This window comes from Rhinichthys klamathensis, unplaced genomic scaffold (assembly GCF_029890125.1).
Source record: "Rhinichthys klamathensis goyatoka isolate OS25496 unplaced genomic scaffold, OSU_Roscu_1.1 h1tg000911l_1, whole genome shotgun sequence".
Classification (NCBI taxonomy): Eukaryota; Metazoa; Chordata; class Actinopteri; order Cypriniformes; family Leuciscidae; genus Rhinichthys; species Rhinichthys klamathensis.
The window spans coordinates 217136-230346 of record NW_026607255.1 but is presented as its reverse complement, the minus strand read 5'-3'; the positions used below and the strand labels follow the sequence as shown (position 1 = coordinate 230346).

The window sequence follows — 13211 nt, the reverse complement described above, 5'->3', positions numbered from 1 at the left end:
GATGAGCTTGTATCATCCGGGCAGGAGTTTACTGTGAGGCCCTGGACAAACACACGCTTCATTTACTACAGCGCTGAACACACACCTCTTAACTTCAGTCTAATCAGACACGTTTAGAGCTAATTCACACAGCCACTGTAGTCAAATGAAAGCATAACAATTACCGTAGTCTACGTGATCAATTGTGTCATATTTGGGGTGGTTGTCGTGATCATTTAGGTCTATTAAAACACTAATAAACTTGTAATTGAATAAATCTGCCAAACCCAATCATTTTCACATAGCTTGTTGTAATTTTACAGAACTGTTTATATTTGATAACGGTAACACTTTACTTTACAGTGTCCTTGTTACACATGTTACATAATGTAGTAATAACTGTAAATTATGCATAATTACATGCAACTAACCCTAAACCCTAACCCTATAGTATACATGTAGTTAATTATTATTACTCAGTACTTAAATGTATAATCACTCTGTAACATGGACACCTTAAAATAAATTGTAACCTTGATAACTTGTTCTTTATTATGCAATGCATGATCTTCCTAGACTGGGGTTTATTGATATATATATATAATTAATATTTAGAATCATTATCGATGAGAACAGAATTTGAACTGAATGATATTGTTTCTGTAGAGCTGCTTTACAGCTGAAATTGAATTTGTTTCAGAATTGATGAATTTTTCAACATTAACAACGCTATTAATGTGAATCTGTTTTGAAACATTTTCTAGGCCTATTGTATAAAGTTATATATACATTTAAAAGAATAAATTGTCATTGTTCAAGTGTTTTAAGTTAAGTAAATCGTTATTGAACCTCGAGTCCCACTTCCGACACTCGATGCATCTGAGACCTTTCGAATTTTATAGAGGCGAGTGGATGTGGCTTATATGCTTTGATAGGGTCAGAGTGTAGTTAAATGTGGTGTGTGTGTGTGTGTGTGTGTGGACTACAGGGTATTTTCCATACAGTACCTTCAGAGGAAAGCGCCAGGGTTTAATGACATCTTTAGTCCTTTTGTAGTGCACATGCATCTGTGCTGTATGGATGTGGAAGAGGCGGTTGGAAAAATCAAACACACACACAGGCGCACACACGCACTCAAACACACACACATTGAGAGGTCTGCAAGTCCATAATGCCATCAAAAGGCAATGTAAAAAGATTGGTTAAAAAGGATATAATTACTTTGAAATGACGTACCAGTTACAATTGAATGCATGTGTCTCGCATTCCTCAGGTGCCTTATATATGAAAATCTCAATATGAAATCAAACCTTTCTAGTGAGATTCTGAGCTGGTCCACGTTCATTTTGTATACTTTTACAATTAACAGTTTAATAATTTGTGTTTTCATTTCTCCAAAGGAATTTTAGAAGCAAAAGTTGATGCATAAACTTTGATACGCAGATGTAAAAATAAGTGTGCTCAACAATGAATATTGTGTCAATGAGTGTTAGATCAACACTTGTAGGATGGGATTGTTAGTTAGTAAGAGAGGAAAAGTATTTTCTCTGAAATTGTTGTCTTGTTTTGCCCATGCAAACCTGCTGTGGCTTGTTGCCAGGGTGTTGCTATGGGGTTGCCAATTTGTTTTTAGCACATTGATGTGTGGTTGCTTGGTGATTCCTTAGCCACATGTGTCTATGACATTCTCTAAATGAGGCTGTTTTTTAATATTTTATTTATTTTATTTTTAATTTGTTACACAGTATTTTTTGGGCATGAATATGCCCATAATACTCAATAATGCTATCTAGCTAGGCTATATAAGACCATCACTATTTAAAAAAAAAAATTTTCTATATTCATTTTATTAACATAACTAATTAATTGTAACGTTTATTTTTATGAACACACTTTTTTTTTCATTCATGTGAAAATTCATCACATTTCACTCAAAGTTTATCATTGATTTGATGTGAAAATCTTTCTCATGATTTGTGTTTTGTTTTATTTTATTATTGTTTACTTTATTTTATTTTGTGTTAGTTTGTTACACAGTATTTTTGGGGTTGATTTTTAAAAATAAATTTTCTAAATTAATATAACAACTTAATTTTTTATTAACAATTTGTTTTAATGAGAATTGATACGATTTCCCTCAGTTAACCATTGCTTTGATGTGAGAATATTTCGAATGAGCTGTTCCACGTTCATTTTGTATACTTTTACAATTAACAGTTTAATAATTTGTGTTTTCATTTCTCCAAAGGAATTTTAGAAGCAAAAGTTGATGCATAAACTTTGATACGCAGAGGTAAAATAAGTGAATTCTACATGATGTCTTCTTGTTTCTAAAGCACCTAGAGCGGATCTGAAGAGATGTTGTTGTAAGTAATCTCTGGTCTTAAGCTCTCTCTCTCTCGGTCGGGCTGGTGTTTGGTGTTTGGAGAGATGTTTGGTGGTTTTCCATAAGCCCGTTCAGACGTGTCTGCTCTGAACAACTTTGGTGGCGGCAAACGAGGGATAAATTATTGTTTGTGTTTGTTACATTTCTGATCTATAGCAAACAAATACAGAGAGAAGGAAAAATAAAATCCCCCCTCACACATACAAACATCAATATCACATGCACACATTGAAGACCACAGATCTGAAGGCTTTTCTAAGCATGACTGACTGAGCGTGAAGACTTTCACTTCTTAAGGTTGTCCTTAATGGTATTAAAGAGGGATTAGTTTCAACAACTGCACAGTGTCAATCAAAACAAGTTCTTTCTTATGGTACTTTCTCTCTCTAACACACACACACACACATAAAAGAGACCAAAAACCGGTTACACTTTATTTCAATGGTCCACTATAGACATTTTACTAACTATAAGTAGCTAACTTTGTAATGTCAACTTATTCTACTAACTCGAACACAGTCTAATACTCTAATGAGAGTTAATGCACATGTTGCAAATTTACTTGGTTAGAAGAATGTCTAAAGTGGACCATTGAAATAAAGTGTAACCCAAAAATCTTATGCACCATCTTCTTTTAGTTAATTTCCACATTGCTTGTCTTAAGTCAAACAATCATTACTCATAGTTAGTTTTACTAATGTAAATCTTCAGTGTGTAACCGAGTTTTTGTGGTTTGTAGTCGTAGGGATTTGTGCATGTGCATTCTTGACTCGGGAACATTCCATTTTATAATTTTGAGAACATAATGTGAATGTTACTTTTGAATGTTCCGAACATTCTGAAACTTTTGAATGTTCCGAACATTCTGAAACAGGTAGTAACATTTAAAAACCATTAGACAAACATCCAACTAAAATGTTCCCGGGGGGGAAAAATTATGAACAATAACATTTTTTTTAAGAACAGATAACACTGAACGAACGTTCTGCTAACGTTACTTGAAGAGTCGCACTGATGCAAGTGTCACTCACGGCTGTTCTGACAAAGACTCGGGACAAAGCCGGCGCTGTGGTCCTGTCAACAAAGGCCAGAGAAAAGGACAGGATTAGTTCTCAAGCACAATATAAGAAAGGGACATCTCCAGAAGGATCATGGGAATTACAGACACCAGCATAATGGGAAGAGACAGACAGAGGAAGAAGGGAAACGTGTGCGATTATTAAACATTAGCAGAAGATGGAGAAAGAAAGGGTTTGGGTGAGAGGATTGAACATCTTGTACGTTGTAGAAAACGGTATTGCTGAAAGTTGCTCATTCAGGCTCAATGGAATCATATAATTATCAACTTTTTCTCTGTTGCTTCTTGTAGGAGAAATAATATACGCTACTGTTCAAAAGTTTGGGGTCCTGTTAGATTTATTTTATTTAAGTCTCTTTTATTTATTCTCTCATTTATTTGATCAAAAACATTCAGTAAAAACAGTAATATTGTGAAATATTATTACAATTTAAAACAACTGTTTTCTATGTTGTGAATATATTGTAAAATGTAATTTATTCCTGTGATGAAAGCTGAATTTTCAGCATCATTACTCCAGTCTTCAGTGTCACATGATCCTTCAGAAATCACTCTAATATGATGATTTGATGCTCAAGAAGCATTTATGATTATTATCAATGTCGAAATCAGTTGTGCTGCTTCATATTTTTGTGGAAACCTTGACACATTTCTTTCATGAATCGAAAGTTCAAAAGAACTACTTGAAATAGAAATCTTTTGTAACATTATGAATGTCTTTAGTGTCATTTTTTTTTCCAATTTAATGAGTCCATAATGAATAAAAGTAGGCTAATCTCTTTTTTAAAAATGACCCCAATGGTATAATGTACGGAAGCGTATTGCATTCACTTGAAGAAAAAAATCGACTCTGTTTTTCTGAATTAATGAGTTAATTATCTTAGAATTACGAGATAATTTTTCATGGAAAAAAAGTTTTTGCTCTTTTTTTCTGAATTAACGAGTTAACTATCTCCGAATTACAAGATCATTTTTCATGGAAAATTTTTTTTTGCTCTGTTTTTCTGAATTAATGACTTGATTATCTCAAAAACTCAGAAATTCAGAAAAACAGAGCAAAAACTTTTTTTCCATGAAAGATTATCTCGTAATTCTGAGATAATTAACTCGTTAATTCAGAAAAACAGAGTAGATTTTTTTCTTCAAGTGAATGCAATACGCTTCCGTAATAATGAGACAAATATGTCATACAATAAGCTAAAAGAAATGTGTTTGTTGAGATCTTTGACTTTTGATAGCAGTTTTTGTGACGTTGGCGAGTTTGAGCACAGTTTGAGATCTCTTCTGAAAACTTGCCAGACCGCCACGGTCTTTCCGTCAGGAGAAACATCTTCAGCAAAAGTCTCCTTCAATGCTGTCTGTGAGAAACAGTAGAGATATCAGAGAGATCTCATCTGTGGTTTTTCCTTCCTGTGGGTCCTTCTCTGAATATTGACTCCTCTGTAAAACTCTTTTGTGGCGTCTCACCTCATGATACCATCATATCTCGAGGCTTATTAAAAATCTCTTTCAAAGTCATAATCATGAGCGCGGCGGCACCGCTGGGGCGTCCGGTGTCAGTCACGCATTGATCTGTGCGCTTGTGATATTTATGGATGAACTTTATTGGTGTGGGAGAAGACGCCGCTCTGAGGGAAGATCTGCTTAATGCTTCAGAATTATTGAGCTTTGCAGCGGATTTCACGTCAGGGGGTTTGAGTATTAACCAAAGAAATGAGTCACTCTTGTGCTTTGCTGTTTCACGTTGTACTTCAAATAATTAAGACCAGAGATCCTGCTGTGTAGCCTACAATATGTGGTTTTTGCATATAGTGTTTTGAGCATAATTCACTTAAAATCGGTGAACTCACTTACTTTACACTGCCATTCAAAAGTTTGGGGTCAGTAAGATTTTAAAGGTTTTTGAACGAAGTCTCTTCTGCTCACCAAGACTGCATTTATTTCATAATAAATATAGTAAAATTGTGAAATATTATTACAATTTAAAACAACTGTTCTGTTCTGAATATATAGTAAAATGTAATTTATTTCTGTGATTAAAGCTGAATTTTCAGCATCATTACTCCAGTCTTCAGTGTCACATGATCCTTCAGAAATCACTCTAATATGATGATTTGATGCTCAAGAAACATTTGAAATGTTGAAAACAGTTGTGCATCTTGATATTTTTGTAGAAAGCGCAATATTTTTTGCTGAATAGAAAGTTTGAAAGAACAGCATATATTTGAAATAGAAATCTTTTCTAACATTATAAATGTCTTTTCTGTCACCTTTAATAAATGCAGGGCATCCTTGCTTTATAAAAGCATTAATTTCTTTTTAAAAAAAGACTCCAAATTGAACGGTAGTGTATATTTGAAAAAAAAAAAAACTCTTTTGCAGCAAAAACATTGTGAATTCTTTTAAACATTTAAAATAACAAATGCAATGCATTTAACTTGATTTATGGAAAATTAACTATTATACTATTTGCTAATATTATTTGTCTTCGCCTTGGTTACATCAGCAAAAATATTAGTCATTTCAGAGTAAAATAAATATGAATTTTAAAGAAATAATATGAAAACACACACTTATGCGTGCACTAATTATGTACAATGTGACCATGGACGTGTTTTGAGTCAGTTTTAATTAGTCGTTTCTCCTCGTCAGGTTGTTCGCGACCAAATGCAGCGGCTGTCTGGAGAAGATCGCTCCCACTGAGTTTGTGATGCGCGCACTGGAGAGTGTGTATCATCTGAACTGCTTCTGCTGCTGTGTGTGTGAGCGGCAGCTGTGTAAAGGAGACGAGTTCGTCCTGAAGGAGGGACAGCTGCTGTGTAAGAGCGACTACGAGAGAGAGAAGGACTTGCTGCGCTCCGTCAGCCCGGAGATGTCCGACTCCGGTGAGAACACAACTCTAGCCTCTGCTCTCGTCTGCTCTCCGAAGAAAGGTGATGTTAAAATGTGTGTTTCTGCAGATAAGAGTGAGGATGAAGAGGTGGATGTGAAGCAGGAGAAAGGAGCAGGAGGACAGGGTAAAGGCAGCGATGATGGCAAAGACCCGCGCAGACCCAAAAGACCTCGCACTATCCTCACCACACAGCAGCGGCGCGCTTTCAAGGCCTCCTTCGAGGTCTCCTCCAAACCATGCAGAAAGGTGAGACCTCCTTCAAAAGAGCTCAAATAAACCCCAAACCAACCTTAAATGAATATTCAATTCAATTTTCATTGATTTGTATAGCGCTTTTCACAATACACATCGTTTCAAAGTCCAGATGAGTCCACTTTACAATTGAGAGTGATCTATTATCAGAGGAAACTGTCTAAGTTATGTATTTCAGAAATGTACATATACAAATCACAGTTAGCTAAAAATGTATTCATTTAAACTGTGTAATAATTTAAGGCAGAAACAATGAGCTCATTGAAGTAATGAATACATTTTTTTGTTAATATTATGACATTTAGAAAAATGTAGCATTGGCGCATGTTGATTCAGAGTTTGCGTCATCTGAAGTCTTCATAATATATATATTTCTTGAATGTGCAACCTGTCTTTAGCTACTTTAAAGTGCGCCTATTATGCTGTTTCGGTTATTACCTTTCATGCAATGACTGTTTGTGAATGTGAAAGGCCTGCAAAGTTTTAAAGATCAAAGATAAATGAAGTTATTGTCTCCTAAAAAATAGGAAACGATTTGATTTGATTTGATTTATTAGACAAAAAATGAGTGAAATATACACTCATTTGTGAAGGATAACGCAATAAATTAAAAAACTAATTTCCATTTGCGGTCCTTGATGTAAAGCACAAACTTCCCTCATAGTGATAGGTTACTTTGGCATTGCATACTATTATAAATGCAAAAGCTACAATAAGTTTCCACATTTGCAAAGTTTACAATCACAATTAAACATCCACATAATACACTAATACAAATTCATCACTAAAACAACCGATCTAATAACCAACTTTTAACATTCGCATTAAAACCAACCATATTAGAAACACTTTTGATATCCAGAGACTACGAATTCGCCCTCAAACACTGTAGTTGTAGCTGAGATCGGAAGAGTTTGGTTCGTGCTGTGGACATTTAGAAAAGACGCTGTTTTCTTCATAAGGATGAGGACTAGGGCTCAAACTGATACTGTAAAATGAACGACATCATTACTGTTGGTATCACTGGAGCCTCTGGATCTGAAATTCAGATATGATAATGGAAGTTTGGTTTCTGACACGCGCTGTAAGCGGTCGACCAATCACAGTTTAGAGAGACTGAATCTTCAAACTAACTGTTTCAGACACTGTGAAAAAAGAGGTGATGTGCTATGTGTGTGTTTTTTTATTTCGTAAACCTATAGTAGGAGACTCCAAAACAAAATGAGTAGCCTTTGAAAACAGCATAGTAGCGGCACACAGCATGTCAATGGACCGTCTATTGGCTTCAACAATATTATTGATCTGTGTGGATTGACACTATTAAATGAGAACTGAACTGAGCTGGACGATGACATCACGGTTTTCTCCATAGCGGCTGTATATATAAATGAACTAAATGTATAACTTTTTTACAACAAAAATGAACCATCACTGAACTTACTTAAGCTGGGCGATGACACTATTTTCTTTTAAAACTACAAACTTTGTTGCATTATTTTCCTGTTATCACTGTAAAGCTCGTTTGAAACAATCTATATTGTAAAAAGCGCTATTTGACTTGACTTGACTATTGCATAATGCATATTATTAGTCACTTTTGGATAAAAGTGTCTGCTAAATGAATAATGTGAATATTTCATATACAAATGGCAAACGCTGAGGGATCAGACTTCACGCTGCTGGTCAAATGTCTGCGTACACTGACAAACAACTGTCTTGACAATGACAATTTATTTGTATAGCACAATTTAAAACAACAGCTGTTGACCAATGTGCTTTCCACAATGCAAGTAAGTTCATTTAAAGAATAACCAACAGACAAGACAGAATGACAGAAAAAGACCCAAGAACATAAAGAGCACATAAAATCACAACATTAAAACACATAATAAGAAAATCTTAAAAATCACATAAGATCACATCATTTACAACACAAGATACAGTGTTGCAAACCATTGTCACTCAGTAATTGCAGTCAAATTTTACAAATAATTACAAAGAAACTGCAAGTAACACATTGAGTATAGAAAGACTGAGAAGTATTTTCTTGTAAAACGTACTCTAAAATCTTTGGTTTTATTTACAACTTTGACATTTTCTTGTTACAGTGTATACGAGACGTTGATGTTCATTGCCGGTGTTGTTTCAGGTCCGAGAGACTCTGGCTGCTGAGACCGGTCTGAGCGTTCGAGTCGTCCAGGTGTGGTTTCAGAACCAAAGAGCAAAGGTGAGCTCATCCAGAGATCTGAACCCAGCCTAGCTCACAGCTGCTCAATCTGTTCATGCAATGGGCAACCAGAGAACATCAGCCTTGTGTGAGGAACCCCCAGCCTGTATATGTTCATATAGGAAGACCCAATGTATACTGTGAAAAATAATATTATAAATATGTGACTATAGAGTAAGTATATATATTTTTTACTCACTTTAATACTGTTCTACAGATGTATTATTACTGTTGTACAGATTTATTAATAATTCATTCATCTATTTAATAATTTATTTATTTTACTTTATAAAATGTATTAAACCTATATTGTAATTTAATATACATAAATTTTAATTAATACATATATATATATATATATATATATATATGACATAAGCACGTAACAAAATTAAGCACAAAAAATGTAAACATTTTATTTTTTTAATTTGATTAAAATTTAAACAAAGTATAAAAATAATAATTCAAAATATGAATAAAAACTTGCTATAGTACTGTACTGTATTATTTATTCAAATCTTTTTTTTATTAAATCATTCTATAATTTTTTTATTTTAATCAAAATATTTATTTATTACTTTATTTATTTATATATTTTCTTTCATTATTTATTTATTATTACATTTTGTTACACTTCAGTTTAAGTTTAATCCCTCAAATTACTAACCGAAAATAAACTTAATAAACTAAAACTGAAATGAAAAATTAATTAAACCTAAATATTAATATTGTTTTTTAATTATGTGAAAACGGAAAAAAATAATAGCTACTTTCAAAATATTAATAAGCTTGCTATATTACTGTACTGTTAAGTAGATGTATTATTTATTTATTTATTTATTATTTTAATCAAATTATTTATCTATTAATGAATTAATTAATGTATTTACATCTTATCTTTTATGATTTATTTATTTTTTTAATTTGTCACATTTTAGTTTTAGAAGTCAAATCACTAAAATTACTAACGGAAAATATAATAAATAAAAACTAAATATTATAATAAATAAAAAAACTAATAAAAATGACAAAAGCTGAAAACTGAAAGTGTAAAAATAACAGGCAATTAAAAATATTAATAAAAACTATAATAATAGGCTATTATATATAAATAATACTAAAATAACACTGCCTAGTATTCCCTAAAAACCCCTGGCCTAAGTAACTCTTCAATAGAGTTCAATATAGTTGATTGAGTATTTGTATGTTCCTCTGTTTGCGCTCAGATGAAGAAGTTAGCGCGCCGACAACAGCAGCAACAAGAGCAGCAAAACTCTCAGAGAATCGGACAAGGTACGAGACTCCCAACACACACACACACACACACACACACACACACACACACACACACACACACACACACACACACACACACACACACACACACACACACACACACACACACACACACACACTTTCACAACATATGCTGTTCTCCAGCAGGTTTTACACCTGCTTTATGTTTTTAGTAACTCAACTCATTTCTGCAGATGTGATCTCAAGCCGAATGGAGAATCTGATGAACTCGTATACGCCACTGGCTCCGCCTCCACAACATCAGTTAGTGTCCATGGAGGCGAACGGATACAGCACAGACCCGTTCCAGCAAGGGCTCACTCCTCCACAGATGCCCGGAGATCACATGAACCCATACGGTGAGCAACCAACACGTCATCCGCTCTTTCCACACGTCTCCGGAGGGATGTTACCAAAGCAAAACACGCGTCCCGTTGCTTGTCTTTGGAATGATATTGACCAGAAGCGGCCGCTAATGCCACGTATGGGCCCACTAAAAATAAATGTGCCATTAAACTGTCTTCACCCTTATGTAACAGTGTCAATTAGTTTTTGAAAAGCCTATAAAATTACACTATAAAATTACATGCAGCCCTCCTGAGAAAGCGAGCGTGAATCTGCTGCCTTCAGACGCACTCCATCACATATTGATAAGTGCGTTTGCTCCCGCTGCGAGCTGACGCAAATGAGTCGTTTATATGATCTTTATATAACGTTTTATAGCCAATTAAAGCAGTCGAGAGTCTCAGTTCTACTCTTGTGTAATCATATTTCTATGGCTTATGGTAAACTGTGTCCATGAGGATCAGAAGCTTCTGTTCAATGACTTCACCATATTTGTTTATTAGCTGCACTTGCTGAAACTTTTACTAGAACTATTAGAGATCGATTGATAATGCATTTTTACAGCCAATCACAATTATATTTAAGGTTAAATAGTTAAAAACTGATATCCAGAATCGATCTTTAATAGTGTATAATTAATAATTGAATAACTATTAAATGTATATATTATATGTATATGTGTGTGTGTGTGTGTGTTGCGCACACACACACACACACACACATATATATATAATATATATACTGGTTGGGATTAATCGGTTTGACAGCACTTTTTTTAATGTATCATGAATATTATTATTAGTATCATTTTATATATTTTTTTTTTCTCACTTGAGAATCAGTCTATAAAAAAAAAGTAAAACAGCTAATTAATTGAGTTAATTTGCCTGTGAAGATCCACCAAATTGTGGTATTTATCAGTTGAAATGATAATAAGGAACTGATAACGAAGTAACAAAGTGAGAATATTGGTGACGAAATATTGGTAAAAACGAATTACATCTGTCTCTGATCACTATTATGAGTATCTTTTTATACTTTCATTATGTACACTAATGTTAAAAGGTTTGGGGTCGGTAAGATTTTTTTTTTTTTTTGCATGGATGCTTAGGATTTAGTAAAAAATAATCTATTTTAAAAAAATGCCGTTCTGTTGAACTTTCTATTAATCAAAGAATCCTGGAAAAAAAAATATCATGGTTTCCACAAAAATATTATCCAGCAATAATTGTTGAGCATCAAATCATCATATTAGAATTATTTCTGAAGGATCATGTGACACTGAAGACTGGAGTAATGATGCTGAAAATTCAGCTTTGATCACAGGAATAAATTACATTTCACAATATATTACAATAAAAAAAAAGTTTTTTCACATTGTAATAATATTTCACATTTTTTACTGTATTTTTGATCAATTAAATGCAGCTTTGGTGAGCAGAAGAGACTTCTTTCAAAATCATGATCAAATCTCACTAACCCCAAACCATGCAAAGATCTGGTTTATGTCATGCTACCGTTCCAGCACCTAGACCTAATTAAGTCTGCTCTTCTTTAGGAAACGACTCGATTTTCCACGACATCGACAGTGACACGTCTCTGACCAGCCTGAGCGACTGCTTTCTGGCCGCGTCAGACGCCGGGTCCCTTCAGACCCGCGTGGGAAACCCCATCGACCGCCTGTACTCCATGCAGAGCTCATACTTCGCCTCCTGAAACCAGATCACACTGAGACTAAACACACACACACACACACACACTCCAGTCTCACGTACACCAACAAACCTTCGCTGTACTGCCAACTCCAAGACCAGAAAACACAACGAAACGGCTCACACTACAGATGAAACCTGATCTTGGTTTTGTTGGAAACATGCTGAGGACGTCTTGAATCTATCCAGGTTCAAAGCTGAGCTGGCCAAGCGTATGTGCGACACTGAAGATGTTGAAAACGAACATCAAAAACCAAATATTTTCAGAGGAGCTACAGGACATGTACAGCAGGATACTGAACAAAACATGTTTAGACCATAAGTAGACCAATGCAACAAGTGGGAGACGCTTTACTGCGTACATTGCAATTATGTTGCTTTGTATTCAAACCATACATTAGGACGCGAGAGAATATGGATTTTAAACGTTTTGAAAAACTCAAGCCGAAACAGCTGTGTGTTGATGAAGACGACTAGATATTTATTACGTACACGTGCCAAGTAAACCTGCAGAGCTTTATTTAAAACAAATTGTGTTAGAGTAAGTACCATAAACCTCTTTATGTAGTATTACTGTTGATGTTTAAAGATGTATATGTTTATTTCGCTGTGCTATTTATTTGTCATTTGCATTCTTGGAGATTGTAGAGGATGCATTTTTGCTCAAACCTGCTAAAATTACCAAAGTTTGTTGGTACTAAAAAATAAATAGATAAATAAAAAAATCTTTTAACTTATTTTCTTTTTTCTTTTAAAATATTGTACATTTCACACGATTTCGATCGGGCCTCCAAATGTACTTTAATTTTGCATTTGAGAAAAACGAACCGAACGTGAAATGAAAGCGTCTTGAAGATGTTTGTATAAGAAAGTTTAAATGGGGTTCTTTTATGAACTAGGGCTGAAAAATGTCTTAAATGATTGCATAAGACTCGTGTTTTACAGGTTTACATTTTTTTTTCTATTGATAAAGTATTTGGATAAAGCAATTGCGTTTACATCACACAATTCTTTTTTGTTCTCAGAATTGCGTGATATGAAGT

General features: G+C 34.2%; 1 protein-coding gene across 1 annotated transcript in view; it reads left to right on the top strand.

The window, feature by feature from the left end:
• The window catches only part of lmx1ba (LIM homeobox transcription factor 1, beta a), a 60066-nt gene extending 47695 nt beyond the window's left edge, over window positions 1-12371 (top strand). The window contains exons 3-8 of the mRNA XM_056244116.1: window positions 6096-6328; window positions 6404-6582; window positions 8738-8815; window positions 10042-10108; window positions 10306-10470; window positions 12015-12371. Coding sequence (XP_056100091.1) covers window positions 6096-6328; window positions 6404-6582; window positions 8738-8815; window positions 10042-10108; window positions 10306-10470; window positions 12015-12172 — 880 coding nt within the window. The 3' untranslated portion in view covers window positions 12173-12371. The remainder of the gene's footprint in view (window positions 1-6095; window positions 6329-6403; window positions 6583-8737; window positions 8816-10041; window positions 10109-10305; window positions 10471-12014) is intronic.
• The last annotated feature ends 840 nt before the right edge of the window (window positions 12372-13211 follow it).